The sequence below is a fragment of the Myxocyprinus asiaticus genome, chromosome 1 (genome assembly GCF_019703515.2).
Source record: "Myxocyprinus asiaticus isolate MX2 ecotype Aquarium Trade chromosome 1, UBuf_Myxa_2, whole genome shotgun sequence".
In the NCBI taxonomy this organism is placed as follows: domain Eukaryota; kingdom Metazoa; phylum Chordata; class Actinopteri; order Cypriniformes; family Catostomidae; genus Myxocyprinus; species Myxocyprinus asiaticus.
In genome coordinates this window covers 24,116,586-24,144,553 of record NC_059344.1, presented here as the reverse complement: position 1 = coordinate 24,144,553, position 27,968 = coordinate 24,116,586, and the positions used below count along the sequence as shown (strand labels likewise).

At 36.5% G+C, this 27,968-nt stretch overlaps 2 protein-coding genes across 3 annotated transcripts; one reads left to right on the top strand and one right to left on the bottom strand.

The window, feature by feature from the left end:
• The first annotated feature begins 4 nt into the window (after positions 1–4).
• Positions 5–18,657, top strand: snapc2 (small nuclear RNA activating complex, polypeptide 2). Its single transcript, XM_051704869.1, has 5 exons — positions 5–90; positions 16,186–16,445; positions 16,538–16,711; positions 17,200–17,827; positions 18,013–18,657. Exons 2-5 carry the CDS (start codon positions 16,230–16,232, stop codon positions 18,390–18,392), a joined length of 1,398 nt encoding a protein of 465 aa, XP_051560829.1. The 5' UTR covers positions 5–90; positions 16,186–16,229; the 3' UTR covers positions 18,393–18,657.
• Positions 18,658–18,798: 141 nt separating this feature from the next.
• Positions 18,799–25,862, bottom strand: LOC127445081 (serine-rich adhesin for platelets-like). Of its 2 annotated transcripts, none has more exons than XM_051704848.1 (11): positions 24,054–25,862; positions 23,779–23,965; positions 23,469–23,584; positions 23,272–23,333; positions 21,644–21,774; positions 21,428–21,499; positions 21,125–21,284; positions 20,831–20,986; positions 20,566–20,666; positions 19,126–19,379; positions 18,799–18,968 (listed from the first exon to the last, which is right to left on the bottom strand). In XM_051704848.1, exons 1-11 carry the CDS (start codon positions 25,794–25,796, stop codon positions 18,930–18,932), a joined length of 3,021 nt encoding a protein of 1,006 aa, XP_051560808.1. In that variant the 5' UTR covers positions 25,797–25,862; the 3' UTR covers positions 18,799–18,929. The 2 variants fall into 2 exon arrangements, with proteins under 2 accessions (XP_051560808.1, XP_051560816.1); XM_051704856.1 differs by having other exon boundaries at positions 23,779–23,962.
• Positions 25,863–27,968: the final 2,106 nt, after the last annotated feature.

Here is a 27,968-nt window from a genome sequence, read left to right as displayed (position 1 = left end):
AGCTGGTTTGCAAACCGCCATAAAACGGAAAAGGTGAAGAAGAATATGTGCAAGTGAGGTCGCTGAACATGTGGACATGTTACAAAGCTCGTAAGTTTGTGTTGTTTTGCAGCTGTCTTTATTCCTTTTTTATTTGCTCACTACCTTGCAGTTGTTTACGGTCGTGATAGATGTTCATTACTGCAGTTTAGGAGTGAAGCAAAACAGATGCTGGTCATGATACAGAGGCACAGCGCTGATCTCTAACTTATTTTACAAGTATGTATGGTATGGAAACGGCAAAAAGTAGACAAAACGGCAACATAGTAAATCACTGCTCTTTCTGGCATTCTAATCTCTTTACAGTGAGTCAAAAGATTAAGTCTTTAAAACATTTTATGGGGTCATTTGCGAACCTTACTACTACGTCTATAGTCTGTTTTAATGTTCAGTGAATCACATTTCTAAAATCATTACACACAAAAAGATAGGGATCCTGGGATGCTCCTCAATCGTGGATCTTCCGTTCATTCCCTGTCAGTTTTGAAATAGAAAAAACGGGCGTGTTTTATTTGTCAGCGGAAGTAATACAAACAAACACATTGATTCATTTTAAAACTACAATTCTGGTCCGTGTTCTTTTGCGTCCATTCCTTTTTCTTTTTTTTTTACCCAAAAATGAAAAACTAAAAACAAACTTTTTTCTTTATTGGTTTTAACACTGATGAATAAAATAAGCAGATACAAACTCATTTCCTGTTGAATATTTCATTTTCTATTTCAAAAGGAATAAAGAGATTGGGGGAAAAGGCTTAAAAAAATTCCTTCAGTGTTTAAAAATTAGTTTACGCCTTGAATATTTGATACGCACATGTGAGCGACACTGAAACGCCCCTTTTATCTGATTGGTCAACTTGCCCTGTCGTCTGTAACCTACTGTCTTAATCCCATCAGGTAGAATTAGAGTTGGAATTGCTCTGCAAATTTGTCTTAATCTTCATTAAATATTAGTGCCCGACCGATATATCGGTCGGCCGATATTTTGCTGATATGAACCTTTTTTTCAGAACATATAATGCAGAAAACAATGCTTTAGAATTGGTGTCATAGCGTAGTTTGTCCAGCAGAGCGTGCTCTGACTCCATTGTTTACTGAGCTGATGGTGGCTCTGCAGACAGGGCGGAGTGAGCTAGGCAGTGTTTTCAAAGTAAGCTGCTAACTAGTTTGTGAAATCCATACTAGAGCCCGACCGATATGGAATTTTTGTGACCGATTTTAGAGAGGGAAAATGTACAGATATGGTGACCGATATAGCTCATTTTTGAGCTGGAATGAAAACAGACCATTTCTATGTGGATTGTGCACTGATTTTGCATTGATATAACTATGCAAAGGTACTCAGAAGGCTGATTTCTTCAATATTTTTATCAAAGAATATTTGACATTATTATTGTAATACATTGTCAACAAATTCTAGAAATGAACACTGAGAAAATAAATAATTAAAATACAATAAATAGCTAAATAAACATCAGTACTGTTTAGTAACAGTCATCTGCTGACCATTAAAGAATAAATAAAAATAAAATAAATAGCTAAATAAACATCAGTACTGTATGTTTAGTATCAGTCAAATGCTGGCCAATAAAATAAAGAATAAAAAAAAATAAAATAAATGGCTAAATAAACATCAGTACTGTTTAGTATCAGTCAAATGCTGACAATTAAAATAAATAAAAATAAAATAAATAGCTAAATAAACATCAGTACTGTTTAGTATCAGTCAAATGCTGACCATTAAAATAAAGAATAAATACAAATACAATAAATAGCTAAATAAACATCAGTACTGTTTAGTATCAGTCAAATGCTGCCCATTAAAATAAATAATAAATTCAAATAAAATAAATAGCTAAATAAACATCAGTACTGTATGTTTAGTATAAGTCAGTTTCTAACCATTAAAATAAAGAATAAATAAAATAAATAGCTAAATAAACATCAGTACTGTTTAGTATCAGTCAAATGCTGACCATTAAAATAAAGAATAAATTAAAATAAAATAAATAGCTAAATAAACATCAATACTGTATGTTTAGTATCAGTCAAATGCTGACCATTAAAATAAAGAATAAATAAAATATCTAAATAAACATCAGTACTGTTTAGTATCAGTCAAATGCTGACCATTAAAATAAAGAATAAATAAAAATAAAATAAATAGCTAAATAAACATCAGTACTGTTTAGTATCAGTCAAATGCTGACCATTAAAATAAAGAATAAATACAAATACAATAAATAGCTAAATAAACATCAGTACTGTTTAGTATCAGTCAAATGCTGCCCATTAAAATAAATAATAAATTCAAATAAAATAAATAGCTAAATAAACATCAGTACTGTATGTTTAGTATAAGTCAGTTTCTAACCATTAAAATAAAGAATAAATAAAATAAATAGCTAAATAAACATCAGTACTGTTTAGTATCAGTCAAATGCTGACCATTAAAATAAAGAATAAATTAAAATAAAATAAATAGCTAAATAAACATCAATACTGTATGTTTAGTATCAGTCAAATGCTGACCATTAAAATAAAGAATAAATAAAATATCTAAATAAACATCAGTACTGTTTAGTATCAGTCAAATGCTGACCATTAAAATAAAGAATAAATAAAAATAAAATAAATAGCTAAATAAACATCAGTACTGTATGTTTAGTATCAGTCAAATGCTGACCATTAAAATAAAGAATAAATTAAAATAAATAGCTAAATAAACATCAGTACTGTTTAGTATCAGTCAAATGTTGACCATTAAAATAAAGAATAAATTAAAATAAAATAAATAGCTAAATAAACATCAGGGGCCGGTTGCATCAGCTATACGTATGTTACAACTTGGCCTAGTTGTGGCGTAAATGGGCATTAAGTCACAATTTACGCTCTATTAAATATTTGAGTGTTGCACCATTAAATTTATGTGTGACGTAACCCTATTTATAAACTAAATATATACAGCAGCCTCCGACCAGGAGAAACAGATGGAATAAAAAAGCAGACTCACTTAATGACATCAATGAGCTCATGTTTTGGTTGACAGGAATCGGTCCTTTCGACATATATGATGTTGACATTCACACTCATTTACATTTACGAGAGAGAGAGAGAAAAAAAACTTAAAGTGACTCTTCAGCATGAAACCGATCTAACGGTGTCGTTTTTAGGGTGCGTCGCCCCGTGTCAAGTTTCAACACATTCAAAATATATAGGATATTAAAATGAATAAATGTTTATTTTTCCAGCCTGTTGTATTAGTATGCATCACCCCTCATTTATTTTAGATACAGTTCCTATATATTTACACGGGGCAAAGATACTATTTATTAAATCTACTTTTATTACGTATCCTATTTTAATGTCTGGAAAACCAGACTTTTAAATATAATATTTTGTAAATGCAACGACTGGAATTGTTCAGTTGAAGGGGGTACCAAACTGTGAATCCTGAACAAAACAGTTTGGTGAATACTAGGGTTTGGTTATACTAGTCGACTAAACACTTCTGATGCTGCTAGTCGACACTGGAATTATTAGTCGGTTAATTTTTCCCCCCATTAAACTGATCATAATTTTTACACATTTACGTTTGTGGCTGCGCTTAAATTACTGTCATATTAATGTTACATATTTTAAATAGAATTAATAATACAAATATTATTTTTAAGAAGAGTATATCTGGAGAAGATACAAAGTTTAATTTCACCTCAGGCTGCATGTGCTTCTTCCCTCTCTCACTCCTGCATGAGCAGGAAAATATCCTCTCGCTAGAGAAGCAAACTCAACAAAGTAGTAATGAAATCACTTTGGTGGTGTGGGAATCGGCTTTCCAAACGTTTGAAAGTCCCTATGGATGTTTTCACATTTGAGTCTTCTTTACATCTGTGCATGCTTGTACGTTATTTTTCTGCTGTGCGGACTTTTTCAAGTGCAGGATAGCCACCTCAGGTGAGTCAAGTCCCGTCTTTCACCAGACCATGTTGACATGTTAATTTTGGTCAACAAAAAATGTATCCTTTAAGTAGCCTAGAAAATAACTGATTTAGACTAGGTATGCCATTTTTTTTAATCTCTTGATTAAGAAGGCTATTTTCAACGAGGTGTCGACTGCTTAACGGGTTAAACTGTCTTTTATTCTGTGTACACGTCATGTTTAGAATACATTAGGTTTACTGTAGGCTACATCACAGGCCTAGTTTTTCTATCCTATAGCTACTGTTTTAACTGTTATTGGTTAACGTTTTTACCGAACAGCTGTCATATTAGATCAATGGTTAATGCATGACTGCATGTCGTGAAATACGCTTGACTTTTCAGAGCATTTTTTTTCTCTCTCATAGATTTGGCTTAGTCTACCTGTTAATTATTTTCAACAATATCCTGACTGTTTTAATATGTTAAGTAACTTTTACTTGGTGATTTCCGTTTAGAACAGGCTTTTAGGGTTATTCCATTGATCCTGCGTTATTCATTCAATTGTTTTCAATAAATGTGTCTGTTAAATATTTGCTAATGTTGATTCAGTGAATGTGTGTCAGTTCTATAGTTAATGTACAATGATCATAATTCAAGGCGAGCACACAGATAAATGCCCCTTTTCAGTGGAATTTAGCATCGGATTTGGAATAGATTAAGTATTTTAAATGCGTCTCATAATGTTTTTTTTTTTTTTTTTTTTTTTTTTTTTTATACTGTTTTCTGAAGGTTGGTTTCTCTTTAGACTAGTCAGCTGATTGGAAGCCAATGAGTAAACATGTATTCACCAAACTGTTTTGTTCAGGATTCACAGTTAGGTACCCCCTTCAACCGAACAATTACAGTCGTTGCATTTACAAAATATTATATTTAAAAGTCTGGTTTTCCAGACATTAAAATAGGATACATAATAAAAGTAGATTTAATAAATAGTATCTTTGCCCCATGTAAATATATAGGAACTGTATCTAAAATAAATGAGGGGTGATACATACTAATACAACAGGCTGGAAAAATAGACATTTATTCATTTTAATATCCTATATATATATATATGTATATATATATATATATATTGAATGTGTTGAAACTTGACATGGGGCGATGCACCCTAAAAACGGCACTGTTAGATCGGTTTCATGCTGAAGAGCCGCTTAAAAGTTTTTTTTCCTCTTTCTCTCGTAAATGTAAATGAGTGTAAATGTCAACATCATATATGTCGAAAGGACTGATTCCTGTCAACCAAAACATTTGCTCATTGATGTCATTAAGTGAGTCTGCTTTTTTATTCCATCTGTTACTCCTTGTCGGAGGCTGCCGTGTATATTTAGTTTATACATAGGGTTACGTCCTACATAAATTTAATGGTGCAACACTCAAATGTTTAGTAGAGCGTAAATTGTGACTTAGTGCCCATTTACGCCACAACTAGGCTAAGTCGTAACGTACGTTTAGCTGATGCAACCGGCCCCTGATGTTTATTTGGCAATTTATTTTATTTTAATTTATTCTTTATTTTAATGGTCAGCCATTGACTGATACTAAACATATAGTACTGATTTTTTTTTTATTTAATTTTACTCTATTCTTTATTTAAATGGTCAGCAATTGACTTATACTAACAGTACTGATGTTTATTAAAATCTTTAAAATCGGTATTGGTCTCAAAAATCCCATATCGGTCAGGCTCTAATAATGACTTATATTTTTGGTCTGTTCCTCACACAATGCGATATGGAATCGAACACTTGGATATAGCAAGTCATTTGGACTACTTTTATAATATTTTTATGATTAGTTTTTTGTCTTTTTTGGAGCTTGACAGCCTTTGTCACAATAAATTATGTGAGTAAACAAAGTAAATAGTGTCAGCAGACATAGAGCTAAAAGTCTCTAGAATTTACTCCGAATGGTACAAAAAAACATCCTGTGAGCGGCAGTTCTGTGGATGGAAATGTTTTGTTGATGAGAGAGGTCAACAGAGAATGGCCAGACTGGTTCGAACTGACAAAGTCTACGGTAACTCAGTTAATCGCCCTGTACAATTGTGGTGAGAAGAATATCAACTCAGAATGCTATTCTGAGATGCGAGTTGGCGCAGTTTTGGTGGCACGAGAGGGACCTACACAGTTTTAAGCAGTTGCTTTTAATGTTGTGATTGATCGGTGTATGATTATTTTACACCCTGTTTTCTTGTTCTCTTTCTAAATGCTTGGTTTTGGCCTCAGGTCCTCCTTTAAATGTCAACGTAAACGCCCACTGTTCTGATTGGCTAACATTTTGCAAATAGAGCCACATCGGAAGAGAATGAACAACCCCGCAATTTTATAAAACTACATTTCAGGGTTTACACACAACGCACATCCAACACATCGCATCTGAATATATTAAACTGTTTATCTCGAGCACAACTGGATGGGAGAGACGCGTCATGTCAAAAGCAATAGAACCCATTATAATCAGTTATGCTGTCTACCATGGAAGCGTACGTTGCAGTAAACAGGTCTCCCATAATATTTTGCACTGGCGCTACTACTGCCAACAACAACACAAATAAATGGTTTGGAAAGTTTGTGGTATTTTTCAAGCCGCTGCGTCACATCAATGGACGCGCCCAGTGTAGACAAGGTTTCAGCACCATAAACTATCAAACAGTCATGACATTTGAAATATTCATGAATGGAACTGTTTACTCACATTTGTGATTGGGTCCAATAGTGTTTTAACTGCCTCATCCTTCATTGACAATTCCTTTGCAAAGCTTGAATCGTTTTATGACTAGTTCACAAGCAATCCACACTGAAATACGCTGAAGACACATTGACTTGATGCACATTGAAAGTCCAAAGCACAAATGAAGACGCACACATCCAGTTTCCAGTATCATCCTGTACCGAGGTGCACATTGCCAGAAACGCATCAAAACGGTTAAAGACGTTTAAATACACCAACAATTAAAAATAGGGATGCACCGATCAGATTCCTGGATCGGTATCGGCTCCAATACTGAAGCTTTTAGACGGATCGAGTATCGGTCCAACGAGCCCGATCCAAATCCGATACTGTGTGTTAATCATGTTCGTCACTGTCAAGCTCCAAAAATGACATAAAAGAACCATAAAAACACTATTAAAGTAGTTCATATGACTCGTGCATTTTATTCAAAGCCACTAGAAGATGTGCGATAGCTCTGTGAATCACAAAAGGCTGTGTTTAATAAGTAAATATATAGTATGCACAGTGCATTAGTGAATGGTGCTGCTCTGTTGACACACTCACGCATAGGCTGGTGATGCACTCACGGCTATTTTTAGCCTTCACAGCGGTGCGCAATATTTGAGCGCTACTCAAGAACAGCAACTCAGAATTTACCAGAATTTGAATAAGAAGCGAATTAAACTACTGTGAACTTGCCTACAAACAGACACATACAGGACTTCCTGGAGAGTTTAGAATGTCAAAATAAAAGCGTGAGGGTTTAAAAAGTGCACGATTTAAATATATTACTTTTGTATTTAAAAGTTAATAATATAACAATTTATTATTATTATTGTCATCATTATTATTTGTTTACAAATTATAATAAAATTTAAGTTGAATGGGTTCCAAAAAATAACTGTGTGAATGAAAAGTGGAGTGATTTCTCACAACTAAATTGAACAAAAAAGAAATCTAAATCCTTTAAAGTCCTGAAGCAAGTTAAAAGATTTTTGGAAAAAAAAGGCAAAAATAAAACACTGGTTTCTTTTCTACTGAAGACTGGAAGGCTGGAATTACTGTTAATTTTGCTGCTACATTATCCAGTATACTAGTTAAAGTTTTTCTTAATAAGCTATACATTTATATAGAAATAATGTGTAGTTAGAGGTTTTTTCTCTTTACATATTAAAGAGTACACCCAATTAGTTCCACACAATAATGTAAAGATACTCTAATTTAATATTATAAATGCAAAATGCATTTTTAATAAAGGTAAAAAACATGTTTTAGTGAATAATTAAGCAAATAATTTATAAATATTTATTTAATTTTTTTCAAAACGGATATGGAATGAATGGAAGATATGTGGATTCTTTAATTACTACTACTAAATACAATTTAATGAAATCTGAAATCCATTTCCAGATATCTGAAAAACCAAATCCAACATGTTGACATGCCATAAATGAGTATTTTCACTATTGCAATTTAATTATTGAAATCAAGAATTAACTTTTGCAATAGTGACAATTTAATTATTGATATCAAAATGTATCATTTTTACTAGTAAGAAATGCTTTGCTGATGTGAAATTGGAAATTCAACTTGTAACAAATGAATTGTAGATATCTGTAATTGTGTTCTGAATGGGAGTTACTTCTAGTAAGAATGCAGTTATGGATATCAAGAATTACATTTTTTATTGGCACTGGAATTGGCATTTTCACTAGTAGAAGTAAAATTTCTGATATAAAAAATTAGCATCCTTACTAGTGGAAATGTAATTGTTGATATCAACAATTCTTATCCTGCGAATGATTAAAAGTCAGTAGGGCTTGCCATACAGGTTATTCTTTTGTGCAATTGTAGATATCTGTAATTGCATTTTGAATAGGAGTGAATGACAGATCCTTGTGAAATCCTACTAGTAAAAATGCAATTGCAGTAAACAAGAATTATAGTTTTTACTAGTTGGTATTCCATTCTTGAAATCAAGAATGTGATTTCGGCAAGTGATGACTGATTAGCATTTAACTAGTTAGAACTGAATTGTTGATATCAACAATTCATATCCTGCGAATTAGGGCTGAAACGATTAGTCAACGTTATCGACATCAAAAATTTCGTTTTTGATCTCATTTAACATAACGTGATCATATGAAACTCTAATGATGACACTGCAGCTTGCGCCTGACTGAGGAGAGGAAAAACACCGCTCACAGTCCAGACGCTCTCCAAATTTTCCAAACAACTTCAGGTGATGTAGATTGCAAGTATGAGGGAATAATACAAAATAAGTAAATACAGAAGCACTCTTGTTGTGAAATAAGCAGAGCTGGACCTGCTGCTCCGCTGAAGCAAAACTTGGGTGTTGAGCTTCTTTAAAGGAAACACGCCAGCGTTACATCTTAAATGCAGTTATATTTAATGTGTTATAGCTTTATTAAAGTTCAAATAATAAGCAGGTCATGTAAATTACTACAACTCCAAAACTGGCATTTCTCTGTGCGGTCAGCGCCTCTTCTGTGAATTGCGCAAAGTGTCCGATTTAAGGGGCAGAGACTGAAACTGCACCCGGCTGAGTCACACTCTGTCACAGGGATGCTCGTCCCTCGAGTGCACGTGCTGCAGCTAGTGTAACCACGTGTAAATAAGTGTAACCAAGTAAAAAAATACTTATATTTAATAATATAAAGCAAAGCAAGTCTAAATATCTTATGTGTTGCTTCTCAAGTAAATGTATCTTGTTTTAAGTATTTTTAGACGATTTTAATGGGAAAACAAGACAAAAACACTTGATGATAGCATTTTTTGCAGTGAATTTTTACTGAATTAATTTTTTTTTTCTCTTTAATTCAGTGAATGTCATTTTAGTGGTATTTTTTATTTTATTTAATTTTTTTATTTGGAATGCCCAATTCCCAGTGCGCTCTAAGTCCCTGTGGTGGCGTAGTGACTCACCTCAATCCATGTAGCGGAGGATGAATCTCAGTTGCCTCCATGTCTGAGACTGTCAGTCCGCGCATCTTATCACGTGGCTTGTTGAGCACGTTACCGCGGAGACATAGTGCGTGTGGAGGCTTTGTGCTATTCTCCGTGGCATCCACGCACAACTCACCACGTGCCCCACCAAGAACGAGAACCACATTATAGTGACCATGAGAAGGATAACCCAATGAGACTCTACCCACCCTAGCAACCGGGCCAGTTTGGTTGCTTAGGAGACCTGGCTGGAAGTGGTATTTTTAAAAGATAATTTTGTCCTGTTTATTGTTAGTAAGCATGTTTAATGCAACCTTTTAAGTCGGGGCACAAGCTGAATAGTCGGTTAAGAGCTACTGATTAATTGTTGCAATAATCGTTGGATAGTCGAATAATCGTTCTAATAATCGTTAGATTAGTCGATTATCAAAATAATCGACTAGTTGCAGCCCTGCTATGAATGATTAAAAGTTTAAAGGGCTTGCTATATGTCCTGCTCACTCAGGTGTCACTTCAAAGCTGCATGTTTGCACAGCAGCATTATTTTGGAGCGCTTGATGTTATGTTGTTAACTTGATTGATTAATACATTCATAAGAAATCCTAATCATTCAAGATGCACTGTTGAAGTATGTGACAGTTATGTTATTTGAACTGAAATGATGGAATATGAATTAAAACCGTTTTGCCAAATGTCCCTGCTGAAAAGACCAGATTTAAAAAAAGCTGGTTTATAGCTGGTCAGGCTGATTTTAGAGGGGGGTTGAACACTTTTAAAGCTGTGTTAAAAAACGCTTCTAAAACCAGCCATCTGACCAGCCTGGTATGGTTTTAGCTTTTTTTTTTTTTTTTTTTTTTTTTTTTTTTTTTTGAGAATTTGCACATGTCAGGTGCTTTTACAAAAAAGACTTCCACATAGGATGCACCTGTTTATCATCTCTGAAGCCTCCTCAGGAAGCTTCCTCTGTCTTCACCTCCTTCTGGTGCATTTAGAGAATTAGAACTGTTCAGGTGTAGTCCACAAAAACCCGGAAGAGAATTAACATTTTCGAACCACGGGGTTTTCTTATGGGTTTTATAATGACAGTTTTGGATTTGAGTAAAATAAGGACTGTGGTAAACATTATTTTAAGATACTTCAACATTTTGTTCTGCAACAAAGCACACAGACAAATGTGAATTTTGGAGCTGCTGTTTTTTTTTGTTGTTTTTTTTTAAATTTATCTTTTATTTATTTTTTATAAAGGATGTTGCTAACAAGTTGCTTGATAAGAACTACTGCCAGAGATCTTTATACTGAGATAACAACCTTGGTGATTCGGTTCTGTTCGTTCACGATACTGAACTCGCGGTTCGGTTCGCGATTCTTTAAACTAAGCTTGAATCAAGCTTTTTTTTTTAGTTATTTATTTAAAGACATATGCAAAACGGTTCCTTTCCTTTAAAATTTAGCTAAGAGTACTGTTTATAAAAGTGCTAAATGATCCATCAGAGATGTACTGGGAATTAAAATCAGCCCAGAGCAGGGCAAAGGTGACACTGAATGGAAATATTAGCTTACACACTGTCACTGATTACATACTGTACATTTAATATATTTTAAATTAAAATTGTATTTTTCTAAAATAATATTGTCTTTGATTAGGCTACATCTAAATATTATTTTCAAAAATACTTATTTAATCGAAGTGCGTGCTTATCCATTTAGAAAAATAATTTCCTGATGAAATCAAATCATACATGACATTTGACATTAGGATTATATATCATTATTATACCTATAGCATTATTATACATAATATTCAGCATTATAAATAGTAGATTAATATAGCACTATAATTAAACCTCTGTAAACTGTAAATTTTCTCTCGTGCAGTTAGAGCAGATCACTCTCACCCTTCAAACGGACATTCGATCTCTCATGCTGAAAAGGCGCATCTCTCTTCCGCTGCTGGTTTAAGTTTCCGCAGTTTCAGCAAACACCTGTGGCTGCTTGTGTGCAATCGTATTTTAGAGCTCCTTGTGTGCAATTAAGCTATTTCTGTATAGGCTATATAGTGAAGCCATTTGTATGACCACATAGTTCAGTTATGTAGGTGTAGGCCATCATCCCTTCGCACATTTTGGATAGAACAGATGCAAAAATTCGAAAAAAAATAAATTAAAAAACGTCCCATCTCCACAATACGCATCACAATTTTAACCGCGATGTACCATGCCACGATGAACTGTTACCCCCCTATGTAATTGTCAGCTAGCGTGTTATGATAGGAAGCCTTATGGGGATACCATACAAATGAATGGGGAGAGCTGTAAACTAACAACTACCTGTCGCAAAATAGACTGCGTATTCTCTTACGAAACAGCAATTTTATCGTAATAAACTCCACACATAGTTCATTCCAAAAGGATTGTTTTGTCTAAAACATGTTGAATATTAGCAGACAGGCAGTCAATTCATTAAGTAACGAGCTGTTTCCTCAAAATAAGTTTATTCAGCACACTCAAGCATCTCCATAATCATCAATTAAAAATACAGCCTCTGTTTTCCTCACCAGTATACCGCCATAGAATGTCTATGGGACCGCCACGTTATGCATTGCTTTGCTAGCCTTGTAGGCTTCATTTGGTAGAAGGGCTTGGCTGTAGCCTTCTCAGGAAGCTTCCTCTGGATGTAACCGTCTCATGGTTTCAAGGTGTACCACAGTTTTAAAGACGAGAGTTTTAGAGACGGTTATCATACAGTTGACATTTACAATTACTGGTATTGCATTCACTGTATTTCTTTGTTTTTTTTTTGTTTGTTTGTTTTTTTTAAATACAATTACAGTTAAGGAAAGAAAGCACAGGAACATCCTATGCTGAAGACTTTTTGGTCAAAGCACCTGACACTTGCATAAATTCTCCTCCCCCTTCACATCTGACACAACAGTTTTATTCATGTTTTACCTTTGCTGCTTAATAAAACCATAATGTTACATTTAAACTGTGCATCTTGAATTATTAGGTTTTATTATGAAAAAATTAATCAAGTTTCAACAACATAATGGCAGACACTCCAGTGTAATGCAGCTGCACAAAGATGGAATTTGAAGTAAAGCTTGAATGAGCAGGACATTCCTATTTACAAATCTGTCCTACTTTGATTCCTCTCTTCTTTTTCTTGCATCCTTTCCTTGTTTCCTAAGAGGGAGGAGCTAGGAAACAAGGAATGGAAGCAAGGATGCACAATTTAAGAAATTAGAAGCACCCTTTGAGCACTGAGAAGTACCCGTGGTCTTGGAGTGCCCACAACACTACACATTTAGGATGTCTCCCTAATGTAACACCAGATTAACACTGTGGCCATGGGAAAGTGAACATTTACAGTGACAGCAAAACATTTCAATTCCATTTTCACGTGTTGTGCAAAGAAATAGATCGGCTTCTTTCAGCTTGTTGAACATGCGTTTTCATTTGGGCATTTATAATTTGCATTGGATGATGACAGGGAGCGCCAAGCACGTGAGTCGTTGTCATGGTAACCAGATAGATTCTGAGCAGATTGCTGCGGATCGATAGAATGAAAGTATTGTCAAATCATTGTGCAGTGCAATAAAATATCTTCCCTGCAATCAAAACCAGACACGATGCCAAGAATGACACTGATGATATTTAATTTAAAAGGAAAAAAATCAGTGAGTCAAACAGCTGAAACCGGAACATTATTACATTTTTTAGAGAAATGACGGGACACCGGGTCATACCTCATAAATCCGGGACCGACTTCTGGTCACCCTGGTTTCCTACCTGCTTTGCTTCTCTCCATGATGTACTGTAGTGATTCCCTCCTACTCTGTCTTTTCTAATGTAATGAAGGCAAAGGCCATCTGCTGGTGCTATTGCCGCCTAGTGGCATCTTCGTGTTAAGGTGATAGCGAGTTTAAAGGTTTAAAAACCTATCGCAACGAAAACGAATTTTTTTTTAAAGATTATTTTTATTTTAGTTTTTTCAGAGCCATGAAAATGTATATTAGTTTAGTTTGTTTTTCCAATTATGTAGATTTAAAAAAAAAAATGTATGTCAGTTTACAAAAATGTTTTTAGTTTTAGTTTACGATAGTAACCTTGAACCGAACCCTGGTTCTTAAGGCAAAGTGTGGTCCTAATATTTTTAGGTCATTGTTACTATAATTTTTATTAAAACAAATGGATTTCAACTTTTCTTTTTGTTATATGAAGGTTTCATTAAAACTGAATTATGTTGGGCCTCATGTGTTCAGATAGAAGACAAAGGCAGGCCTAACAGTCATAAAAACATAACTCAAGCCCCCACCTTCTAAGTCGTAAATTTTACTGATAAAAATCGTGCCAAAATCAAACAAAGGGAGTCCAAAACAGACTACAGATCCATGAAGCCTTGCTCACTAAAGGATCGAGCGCTCAACTCCTATTGGATGAGGCACACCACAGAACGTCCCTCAAACATGACATCATCAGGACTTCAAATAATTCTGAAATGCTTCCAGAGTTGCTTCCAGCGACTTAGTTCACCGAATACGGACGTAGCTTTTTGCTGCTCTCCGGTGCAGCCTCGTGGCATAAGGAAGTAATGTTGGCCTACAGAAGTGAAGAGATTAAAGATTTCTCTTCCATCTTCAATCAAGTCGACATTTCTGAGTTCTCCGCCAGCCCGCCGAGAATCAACAGCCGTGCCCGCCGACAATCAACAGCCGTACCGCCCGCCGACAGCGCGAGGAAACGGCCTCCCGTCATCACACGAGCCTCAAGGAACCGGGTCAAAGTTAAAGGACGGAGGAAAACACATTCTACCAGTATCCTCATGCGATTCAAGTAAGAGGTTTACGTCTGGGCAGAGATAGAATATTATAGTGTGTTATTCTTGTGTTTCAAGGTTTTTTGCTTGTACAGTTTACGGATCGCCATGTCCGCTCATTATTAATACACAGGGTATTAATTATCACGAATTTGTTTGCTGTATTGTGGTCCGACCAAATTGGACTGTTGTGCATTTTCGCCATCGCGGGTGAGACAGAAACTGAGTTCATCCATTAGAGTCAAATAACGCAGGACTTTTACGAGCCCCGCTCGTAAAACCGCGTCTCTGAGTGATGAACACGGCTGCTTTTATCTCCAGCTATCGCGAAATCAGCTTTCGGGCTGTCACTGAATAATCTCTCTCTCTCACTAACCACACTGACACACACACATACACACACACACACACACACACACACACATACACCTTATGTGTTATAGGATTATTTTTATTTCCATATCTAATCATGTCACTGTTTAGTTTGTAGTTGTAAGTGGGAAGTTTATTGACTGCATTGTATTAATTATTAATTGATATTACTGCATAAATAAACTTTTGTTTATATTACAAAGAGAAGTGTTTTGGTTTGTTTTGCATACACCTGCGTCATGCTGACGGGATGTCAGTGCTCGGATTCAAACCTTCATTCATTGTTTTTTTTCCCGAAAATCGATATTCTTCGGATGTCAATTTTCCTAAGAAAACAATCTAATATTGAGACTGTTTTAATATTCGGTTATTAGTCCCTGATTCCAGGGTGGTGCCCCGTCAATGTTAATCCTTATTAATATTCTATTGATTTTTGATAATTGATAATTATCTTTTATGATTGAATTTGAATGATCAATAAGCTAGTGTTAATTTTAATTAATGTTTCATCGATGTTAACAATTACCGATTATCTTTGATAATTGTTGATTTAAAGGATTAGAAAAAGCTAACATTGATTCTCATCAATGTTCTATTGATTTTTATAATTAATAATTATCTTTGATAATTATTAATTATTGCTAATAACCAAACTTGCTCCTAAACATAGCACACTACATTTACTGGAGTCCCATATGAGGTTTTAATGAGTTAGATCCAATTAATTAATTTAAATATTGATTAATAACTACAGAAATAATTAATTATTTCTGATAGTAACACTGATCTAAACAATCAGTAAAGCCCTACAATTAGAATTGTTTTAGCAGGCCTTCAATAATTTTTTTTTATACTTTTCAAATACCCAGTTCATCCATTTCAATATATGTAAAAATTATTTCCATCAATTTTCGAGAAGTTACGACTGTCTCACATTTGTGGCATCGTTTCCACCACACCAAACAATTTTGCACCCAATAAAGCTTTTTCAAATGTTAGTGTACTTGTTTACTAAGTCAACAAAGATGTCTGTGAAAAGAGCATGCTTGAGATGAAATATGAGATGATGTGAGAAAAATGAGAAGTGATGTTTGAAGAAAAAAAAAAGAAAACTCAAGGTAAATATCTTGAACAGAATATCTTTGTTGGACATCATTTACAGTCGAACTGCCCCCTGTAGAAACACCTGTATATAAAACAATATATATTTTGTATATGAATATATACTTTGCTGTATGAATAAGGTAACTGAATGGTAGTTTTAATTTTAAGTGTGGACATTTCCCCTTTGCTACGCAGGTAATTTTAAGGTACATGGGGAATTACTTATCTAACCAGCAACAATGAAGCCTCCATCTCGTCGCCGAATTGAACCATCACGCTTTCGACTAAAGGCTACTGAACCAAAACAGACTGTGAGCGTCAGATCTTTCTGCAAAGGATGGAATCGCAAAGATCAACAGAACTTTTTGCAAGGTTTGAAGCAGCAGCAGAATTTTGAATCCGAACTAGATTTGACTGAGCTTCAAAAAAGAGTGCCCCAACATTCTCTCCAAGAGGTAGGCTCCTTTGTGCCACCCAAAATACAACTGATGCTGAAGTTAGTGCAGATGTCCATTGTAATGTAGCTATTTGTACTGCCTGGTTTCAGATTGAGCACTTGATAAAATCATTGAAGTCCCGTGTGGTGCAGAGGGTGTTTCTACAGGTCCAGAATCAGAGGAGAGAGGAGCGCAGGGCTAAAGTTCCAATTGAATCCTGGGCAGAGCTGGTACAGAACATCTCAGGGTCCCATGAAAAGACAATTTTGTCTGCCTTTTCCCAGGTCTGTATAAGATATTTTAATGGAAATCAATGAAACCACAAAGAATCAAGAAGTTAGTCTGAGAGAAAAACAGATGGACCAAGAGTGGTGGCTAAGTCAAATAAAAGTAGATAGAAGCAGTTTGTTTTACAGTAGAATACTTAGAGTTTCTAGAGAAACAGTGCAATGGAACCACAATGCTTAGGCAAGCAAAATAAAGAGATGTGGTTCTTGAATTAATCTACTTTTGTTTTTCACATTGTATCATCCTTGCACCACAGTCAATAATATCAGGAATTGACTGTCATTATCTTAAGACTTAAATATTTAGACTTCTACCATTTCAAACTTGGTAATCAGTTATATTGGACAATAATTGACTTTATTGCTTTGATGACTCATATAGCAGATGAAATATTGTATCTTATGTAATATTTCTAATAATCTTTATCAGGTAATCATTACTGTTGATTTTTTTTTTTTTTTTTTTTTTTTTTTACTGTCATCAGATGCTAGAGATTGCTGCCACAGAGCCCTGCAGCCTGTTGCACTCGGATCCTCCACACTCTATCACTATCCAAACGCCTGCTTACTCCAGTGTTCACCCTATTCTCATCAGGCCAAAGCCTAATGCACAACCTTGGTCTTCCCTCCTGTCTACCGGTCCTGAAGTCACAGTCTTGCCTAGTCAGACCCCTAAAACTTCCTCACAGCCTTCCGGTTCAGGCATAAGCCCAAATATCAGTTCTTCAACTACCATAGTAGACTATTCTGACACTAGTTTCAATGCTGTTGATCATACTATCAAATTCCAGCTTGATAATGCATCAAGCAGTTCACTTTTAGAGACTAACGCATCTAAAACACCCATACCAAAATCCTCACATTTGACAAAAAGCCCAAGTCAGCTGGAGTCTGAGCAAAAGCTAACAGAATCCAGTCTGGTTTCCACTGGTCCAGTATCACCATCAGCTTCCTTACCATCAAAAAAGCACAGTCCAGCTCAGTTGGAACTGTCAGATCAAGATTGTCTACACAGACCGAGAGTGCTGAAGTGTATTGTCAATTTTGACAAGATTTATCGATTTATAAGTGACATTGACTATAAAACATGCAATTCAGCCCTTACTTCAATGGGTATGTATTGTTAAATGATACATTTAACATATCTTGTATTACGACTTATTTAAATACATCATAGTCTCCAAAGGCATTTACACAATGTGCCAGGGATGTAGAAGTTAGGTGAAGCCAAAAAAAAAGAAAAGCTCTTTTATTCTTTCTCTGATTTTCGACAAATTCCATCTGATATTTTTTCACAGAGAGTGCCGTGCTTTTGGATATGCTGATGTGTTTGCCTGAGGAGCTCCCCTTATTGGACTGCAAGGAACTTCAACATCACCTGCTTCAGTTACACACACAACTCTCCAAACCTGCGATAATGCCATCCTCCTCTTCCAGCACTAACAAGACATGCTTCTCTCATGCTAATATAGTAGATTCTACTGCATTAACAAAGCAACATAGGACAGCTTCTGGATCCTGTTGTCCCTCTGAAGATCTTTCCAGTCAGTCATCTTTCACAGAAAAAGCAATAGACAAAGACTGGGCTACTGCTGGCATCTGTCCTCTAAATCCTTTGTTGGTTCCAGTCACCTTGCTGAAAAGACAGTCCCTGGATTCTAAGAAATTATGTGCTTAGCCAGGCTCATTCAGTTTTGTACCATTGAGCCTAATCAATTCTCTTCGTGCCTTGTATGTTTTGCTTTGCTGTTCACTACATGGGCAACTGTTCTTTTTGTGTTGTTCTGAATGTGTGTGCATAAAAGATGCAGGTTTCACTGTACTTGAAATGACATTCAAGAACTTTTCCATTAAAATCACTTTATTATTACAAATTACAGTGCGTTACAATAAAATAGTAAAGACAGTGAAGTTCAACATTAAATAACTTTAAAAAAAAAAAACATTAAATATTAAACTAATGATAGAACATTAAATAGTATGTTTAAAGTGCCAGTGAGAAAAATATGTACATTTTACAAAGAGTATACATCTTTAAACTGAGGTATAAATAAACCTATTTATTTTGCAATTTGTATATTTCTATTATTATTAGCTCTGATAAATTTGAGGGTATGATAGTTATTTGTTCATCAGTAGAGAAGGCTTGTTCTTCATGGTTCTATCATATGTCTGTTTGTATTGTGTTCAGTACAAACATTAGTGTGGTGTGTAACTAGATCTCTGTATAATCTCCAAGCTGGGGCTGTCTAGCCTGTGGGGAGGGGTAAAAGAAATTTTATCAGAGTGTAACGCATATAGATAACCATTGCAGTCGGTTAAGAAACCGGTTTACCAGTTTATATAAATTCTCGCAGAACAATTTGAAACTGAAATATGTTTTACTTCATACATTGTCTATTCACACATACCTTAAAGTGTCTGTCTGTGTAGGGGATGTTGAGTAGTTGTTGGTCAAGCAAAGTTTGCCCCCCCCTTGTCATACTTCCATTCATCTCATCATGTGATCTGTAGTCATAATATATTGTATCTGGCCTTGTTTGGACTTGTCTTGTCTGGGGACCATAGTAAGGCGACATCAGGTCTGAATTTGAAGTGCTAGCAGCCGTGCCACCATTTAAATCCAAACCAAACAGGCCACCGCCTTCAGAGCTGTTACCATCCCCTGTTAATGAGAATAAGACAGCGTCATGGAGAAATTATGCACATCCACACAAATGCATAAAAAGATTGTGCATTTTGGACACAGTGCCGCAAGATGAGGAAAAACAATTAAAATATCTGCACAATCAAGCATCGCGTTAGTTCAGGCATACCACGACAGTCCGCTTGAATCAGCACGCACATTATTATGAGGTGTACCAATCAACTGTAGATACATGACCTAGTGTTCTTTAAATTCACACCTGCCTCATTGCATACTGCATGTTGCATTTAAACACTCACCTCCATCCCCAGCCCCTCCTTAGCATGAACCCTGTGGTCTCCCTTTTCCCTCATTGTCAGCAATTCTGGATGAGCATTGCTATCTTGTCTTATCTATTCTATTCACTGTTATTAGCATGTCATTTATACTATTTGTGTGCCAACATTGTGTCTGTATATCTGTTCTGTTACCTCTGGGGGTTATGTAAAAATAATTTGCTGCTCCCCCTGCCTTGTCCTGGCACAACCGCATGGAAGGCATGGGGAGTTTTGCCCAGAGCAGATCATACCTCCAAACATAATTGTTGCTATGTATCAAAAAAATAAAGACGAAACTGGACCTGACTGAACTTATATTAACACCCCAAAATTTTATTGAACTACAGCAAAAGCTTATTCCTTTTTGCCTAAAGACCTAGAGGTTGAAGCGTTGCAGCTGGTCAATGGGAGTTTGGGGCGTTAATATCAATGTGTTGATATTTACTGTTTTTCCTCTAATAAAGTGTCATTCATGTCTGAAATTGTACACATTTTTGCAGAACTAATCCAGTTTTAAAACTACAGACACCCAGGGTACATGTGGCTAGCAGTGCACAGTAATGCACATGCTCTGTGCTTCTCAATTTCAAAGAAGATGGAGAAAGAGCGGGTTGCCTCTTAAACAGTAGGGATGGCATCTTTTTAGGAAAATGTTCTTTTTGCTAAAATTTGCCTTCAGGGCAGCAGGCCTTTTTTCTGCAAGTTCTTGTGCATATTCCACTGTTTTGCTACCTTCTCCCATGTTTTGTGATAAATCTCTCTCAGGGGCACTGCACATCTGTGTTCCACAGTGTGCAAAAAACAGCGGCAAAACACATAAAAGCAGTCATACTTAGTATCGTTATTGAACATGATTAAAATAAGTTTATTACATCTTTAAAATTTACCTGTTAAATGGATAGAGGAAGCATACCAACCCTCTCGTGAGGGCCATTCAAATTCTTCATCCAACCACTGATTTAATTGCTCAGATTTACTATCTTTCATCCTAGAGAAAATACAAAGAGAAAGGTACACTTGAATTTGATTGGTGTCACAGAGCCATATTTTAAGAAACCAGTATTTTTTTCTGATGAATTGCATCACATTAATCTGCAAGCCCAATGTAAATGTTACAGAGAGTGAAAAGCACAATAACATGTTTGTTCCAACCTTCGTGCCTTTCGACTTTGCCAGATCACATATAGTCCAAGTAACACAATTAAGCACACTACGCATACTACCGCAGTTCCCACACCAGCATAAACATCCCTTTTCCTGATTCGTCCACTGCAGTCTGACTTACTATACCAGTATGCATCATCACAACTGCAACATTCAACAAAAATGCAGGCAAGTGATCACAGTGATACATATTAAAGCAAAAATGAAGTATTTTGATACTTTTAAGCATTAATTTATTTCAGCCTAAAATTGTCTTCTGTCGTCAATGTGTACGTGTCTCACATGCAAACTGGACCACTTTGTTCTATTTGGCATCTTCCTGTGTTACAGCTCTTTGGCCTTGGATGGTTGGCATCACAAGCTGACATGCACAAAATCTCTCCTCCTTGCACAATTGGTGTGTAGTAAATACTGAAATCATTGACTTCTCCAGTACATACCGCTGTTATGAAAAATGAATACATACAAAATAAAAAAGGAGAAAAACATTAAAAGGAGAGAGAAGGTTAAGAAAAATCCAGACAATTTTATGTAATGTACCTACAACATGGCATTTTTTCCAAAGGTTTGAATGTATCTACTCACAGCTTAGATCAATTTCTGGTTGGGAATACTCTGGGTCACCTATGATTGGAAGCTGAGGACAGCCATCAGCTCCTATGAATGAAGGAACAACAGAATGTTACATGTTGCACCAATTAGCAGAGGCTTTGTATGTTTTTTGCTAAATATCAAACAAAACATTTTATATAAATTACATATCTATTAATAATACTGTATACATTAATAATATTTGTTTACCTGTTGTACAGTTCTTGAGTTTATCAAGAGCTTCTTTTATTTCGTTGTGGCTCTCAGTAACCATCATTGTGAGATTTTTGTCATTCCTTATGGCCACAAAAATTTTATGCTCCACTACAACACTGCCTGGTCTGTGATGAACAAGTAAATATATTATTTTCATGAAACTGTTATTTCAAATTTTTTATACAATTTTATTCTAACCAAGAAAATTTGTGAATGATTCTGAGCTAGTATGGTTTGGAATGTTATTGAAACAGGCACTTAAAAAAAAAAAAAGAAGCCATATGACCATATAATAATTTGTGTTGCTTACATCCATGTCTCTGCACTGACATGCTAATGTAACTAAAATGTTAAAGTAACATTTAGTAAGATGCTTTTTTTTTTTTTAAATACAGCTAACTAAACAGTCTAACCTATAAATCAAGTAGGATAACACAACATATTGTTCTCCTTTACCTGTGCAAGAAACTACGTAGTTAGTGTCAATTCTGATTCATAATACAAACTTTGTGTACAATTCCAATTCCAAATGGCTGAGGTTTCTGGACACTTACAGTACAAGCCTTCATCATTAGCTATTCAGACCTTGATAAACCATCACCTCGTAAAGTGATTGCTCTGGTAGGGGTCATGTTTTGTTATAAGCTAAATACCTCTCAGTGTAATCATTGTTTTCATTTCCCCCCAAATCAAGGTCCTGATGAGAATAATGATTGTCTGAACAATACTATAACAAATCTCAAATGTTTTAAGACCATACCAATCCAAGCGCAATAATCTAAATAAACAATTTTTTTTCTTCTTTTTTTTTTTTTTACTAGTTACTTTATGAATTAAATATTGCCCTTTGCTCCCCTTTTCTTGAATTAAACTTTTTTCTAAATTGTGACAGAAATATTTTTTTGAATAAATGACTTGTCAGTGTTACATTTTTGTGTCTTGCAATTTGCGCTTTGGGCTAAAAGCGCAAATTGCCAGGGGGTGTGGGTTGGGGAAACTATCCCTATGAGGATAGCACAATTGGCTTGTCAACTCTCGTAATTACCTGCTTGCCAAAAATTAACACCATTGCCTAATGCTGTTTAGACTACTCCTCAATGTCAATGCAAGAAATCTGTGTCCACTTTTTCCCCAACCCCCTGTTAACAGCCCACAGCGCAAACTGTAACCCCAGGGTACAGTCCATAGTGCAAATTGCAAGACTGGTAAACTGGTGTAAATTCATTTATTCAATAAAATAATAAATGAATAATTTAGAAAAAGTCAAATGTAAGAAAATTACAGAAAATGGCAATTTTCCAATAATGAAGTAACTGAAAAAGAAATCATTAATCATTATTTTATTAATTATTAATTCTTTTTGCATTTGGATTGGTATGGTCTGAAAACAGAACTGTAAAGCATTACATGGACCATCTTCCAGTACCATGATTTCGTTCTCTCTTCTTAAACAGCTAGTCAATAATAAAAGTTGCTAGACAGTCTTCTACAAGTGACAATAAATAACCATGCTTGGAAAAATACAAAAGCATACTTTCAGAGCCAAGCTCTCATTCATGCAAGGCACCACATTTTGCAGTTTTGCATTTTGCCTGCATTTTCATGGTGGATACAATGCTTACCTCAGCCGCAAAACGGTGATGTTTTTAAAATGTTTCACTGTGGCTCTGTACACACTCTCCATCTATAAACCAAATTTGGATATAAATTTAGATTTCTCGTCTTCGTATAAAATAAGAGACTGATATGGCAAGAATAATAATATTCAACATAGCTATAACATAATTTAGATAATTATAATAATTAAAAGGGGTCTTACGTCCATTGTGAAATTTTTAACAAATTCTTTATACTTTGGAGAACTTGTGTTTCTGAATTCCTCTATGAAGACTGTGTCAGTTCTGACAACAACATCTGTTGTCACATCAATAAAATCTATATGTCATGAAAGAAAGACATACAAAAGTATAGTCAGAATCTTAAATATAATCATATTACTTCGATCATATTACTCTCACAAATAGATTTGTCATACTCATAGTACAAATTGAACTGTTTAACAAATGTTTGATATTTTAAAATGATACTTGCTTTAGTAAATATTCTAATTCAAAAATGGAATCACTTACCCACAGATATAGTTGTTTTAGGTATTTCACATCTCTGACCTTCCCAGTTTTTTGTACAGTTACAGCCAGATCCAGGTACAAAAACTCCACCATTTTCACAAACACTTGGGGTACTTGTTGGAATTGGTACATTGGATGTTGCAGGAAATCCAGAAGTGCTTTGGAAAAGACCAGATGTGCTGCTCTGCTTTGTTGATGAGAAAACATTAGGGTCAGTTGTTATTGTTAATGAAAGTAGTTGTAGTTTATTGAGTATTTGGGGAAAATGTACTTACTAATCCAGAAGTAGAAGAAACTTGTGTTATGATTGAAGTTTGTTTTTCTGTTGTTGATGAAAATGGTTCAGATGTAGGTGTAAGCTCAAGAGTAATTGTAACTTTTGTTGCAGTTGTTTTTTCAGAAGTGGTGCTTATAAATGAATCTGCTGTGTTTGCTGATGAGTGAGTGCTTGTTTGTAAAATCGAAGTTGTGATAGGCTTTCCTGAAGTGGATGTATCAGTTGTTACTATTGATGATTTAGAGGTAGGACCAGTGTCAAGAGTGACTGTGACTGGGCTTTCAGTTATCTCCTGAGCAGTAGGGCTAGGTAATTTGTCAGTTGAAGTTGCAAAATACTTGGGGCTTGTATGTAAAATAGGACTTGTCACAATTTCTCCAGAGGTTGGTTTTTCAGTCGATTGCATAGCCGTATGTATTGATGCATCAGTTGATACAGGTGAAATTGCTGTACTGAAAAATGACAATTCCGTAAATGAGGATGTGGCTAATGATGAAGAAACAACCGGAAGGCTTGTGACAGGTAAACCTGTTGGCTCTGATTCTGTAACGTCTATTGTGCCCAAAGATACAATAGTACTAGCTTCAGTTGTTTTGGGGGCTTCAGTTGTTGGAGTGGAAGAAAGATTTTCAGTAATGGTTGTCCCATGTGAAGAAATTGTCTCTGATGTTGCACTTGTTTGCTGGGCAGAAGTGCTCATTGGTCCATCACTTATATTGGTCGTTGTGTCAGGGCTTGTACTCAAAATGGCGGCAGTGGTTGTCTCTCCCGCTGGTGTAATTTCTGTGCTGAAAAATGTTGATTCCGTAAATGGAGATGTGGCTAATGATGAAGAAACAACTGGAAGGCCTGTGATTGGTAAATCTGTTGGCTCTGATTCTGAAGTGACATCTGTTGTGCCCAAAGATGACAAATAAGTGGTTAAAGATGGAATAGTACTAGCTTCAGTTGTTGTTGTTGGGACTTCAGTTGTTGCAGTGGAAGACAGATTTTCAATAATGGTTGACCCCTGTGAATAACTTGTCTCTGATGTTGTACTTGTTTGCTGATAAATTGTGCTCACTGGTCCATAAGTTGTGCTAGCTGTTGTGTCAGGGCTTGTACTCAAAATGACAACAGACATTGTCTTTCCCGCTGAGGTGGATGTCACAGTTGGCCCACCATTTGTTGATGCTTCGGTGAAAGAAGATCCAATGTTTGCACTTGTTGTCTGGGATTCTGTCATTGCAGTGAAAGAAACTGTTTCAGTAATGGTTGAACCCTGTGAAGAACTTGTCACTGGTATTGCACTTGTTTGCTGGGCAGATGTGCTCAATCTCCCATCAGTTGTACTGTCCATTGTGTATGGGCTTGTGCTCGAAATGGTGTTGATCATCTCCGCTCCCAAAGTAGAAGTATCAGTTTGCCGGGCATTTGTAATAGTTGATCCGTCAGTGGTCCAAGCCATTGTTTCTGAGGTCAGCTTCTCTGTAGATCCAGAGATGGGGGTAGTGTGAGTGGTTTGAGTGGCTGCAGAGAAACTTGTCTCAGATGTTGTTGACTCTATTGGAGTAGATGTTCCTGTTAGCATTCCAGTTGTAAAAGTTGATACTTCTGTAGTCCAGGCTGTTCTTCCTGAGGTCAAAACCTCTGTAGATCCAGAAACAGAGGCAGTGTAAGTGGTTTGCATTGTTGTTGCCAAACTTGTCTCAAGTTTCTCACTTGTCCTCTCTGATGTGGTTATTTCCGTTGTGTCAGCCATGCTAGCTGTTGTGTCAGGGCTTGTGTTTGAAGTGAGCCCTGTCGTTGTCTCTGCTGCTGAGGAGAATGTATCAGTTGTCCCAGCAGTTGTGAATGACAAATCTTTGGTGGAAGAAGAGACAGTGGTTGCACTTGTTGTTAGGGATTCCAACACTGCAGTGGAAGAAAGCATTTCAGTAATGGTTGTCCACTGTGAAGAACTTGTCTCTGATGTTGCACTTGTTTCCTGGGAAGAAGTGGTCACTGGTCTATCAGTTGTACTGAGAGTTGTGTCTGCGTTTGTGCTTGAAATGGTGGCTGTCGTTGTCACTCTTGCCGAAGTGGATGTATCAGTTGGCTCACCAGTTGTAAGAGTTGATCCTTCAGTGGTCCAAGCTGTTGTTTCTAATGTCAGCCCCTCTGTAGATTTAGAGATGGGGGTACGGTAAGAGGTTTGACTGGCTGCTGTTGAACTTGTCTCAGGTGTTGTTGACTTTTCAGTAGTGGATGTTTCAGTTGGCTCACCACTTGAAAAGGTTGAATCTCTGGAGGTCCAAGCTGTTGTGCCTGAGGTCAACCCCTCTGTAGATCCAGAAACAGAAGTAGAGTAAATGGTATGCGTTGTTGTTGCCAAGATTGTCTCAGATGTCTGACTTGTCTGCTGTGCCGTTGTTATTTCCGTTGTCTCAGGTGTGCCAGCTGTTGTGTCAGGGCTGGTGTTTAAAGTGAGCGCTGTCGTTGTCTCTGCTTCCGAGGTGGATGTATCAGTTGTCTTAACAGTTGTAAATGACAAAGCTTCTGTGGAAGAAGATCCAATGGTTGCCCTTGTTGATAGGGCTTCTGACACTGCAGTGGAAGAAAGCGTTTCAGTAATGGTTGTCCACTGAGAAGAACTTGTCTCTGATGTTGCACTTGTTTCCTGGGCAGAAGTGGTCACTGGTCTATCAGTTGTACTGAGAGTTGTGTCTGCTTTTGTGCTTGAAATGGTGGCTGTTGTTGTCACTCTTGCCGAAGTGGATGTATCAGTTGGCTCACCAGTTGTAAGAGTTGATCCTTCAGTGGTCCAAGCTGTTGTTTCTAATGTCAGCCCCTCTGTAGATTTAGAGATGGGGGTACGGTAAGAGGTTTGACTGGCTGCTGTTGAACTTGTCTCAGGTGTTGTTGACTTTTCAGTAGTGGATGTTTCAGTTGGCTCACCACTTGAAAAGGTTGAATCTCTGGAGGTCCAAGCTGTTGTGCCTGAGGTCAACCCCTCTGTAGATCCAGAAACAGAAGTAGAGTAAATGGTATGCGTTGTTGTTGCCAAGATTGTCTCAGATGTCTGACTTGTCTGCTGTGCCGTTGTTATTTCCGTTGTCTCAGGTGTGCCAGCTGTTGTGTCAGGGCTGGTGTTTAAAGTGAGCGCTGTCGTTGTCTCTGCTTCCGAGGTGGATGTATCAGTTGTCTTAACAGTTGTAAATGACAAAGCTTCTGTGGAAGAAGATCCAATGGTTGCCCTTGTTGATAGGGCTTCTGACACTGCAGTGGAAGAAAGCGTTTCAGTAATGGTTGTCCACTGAGAAGAACTTGTCTCTGATGTTGCACTTGTTTCCTGGGCAGAAGTGGTCACTGGTCTATCAGTTGTACTGAGAGTTGTGTCTGCTTTTGTGCTTGAAATGGTGGCTGTCATTGTCACTCTTGCCGAAGTGGATGTATCAGTTGGCTCACCAGTTGTAAGAGTTGATCCTTCAGTGGTCCAAGCTGTTGTTTCTAATGTCAGCCCCTCTGTAGATTTAGAGATGGGGGTACGGTAAGAGGTTTGACTGGCTGCTGTTGAACTTGTCTCAGGTGTTGTTGACTTTTCAGTAGTGGATGTTTCAGTTGGCTCACCACTTGAAAAGGTTGAATCTCTGGAGGTCCAAGCTGTTGTGCCTGAGGTCAACCCCTCTGTAGTTCCAGAAACAGAAGTAGAGTAAAGGGTATGCATTGTTGTTGCCAAGATTGTCTCAGATGTCTGACTTGTCTGCTGTGCCGTTGTTATTTCCGTTGTCTCAGGTGTGCCAGCTGTTGTGTCAGGGCTGGTGTTTAAAGTGAGCGCTGTCGTTGTCTCTGCTTCCGAGGTGGATGTATCAGTTGTCTTACCAGTTGTAAATGACAAAGCTTCTGTGGAAGAAGATCCAATGGTTGCACTTGTTGATAGGGCTTCTGACACTGC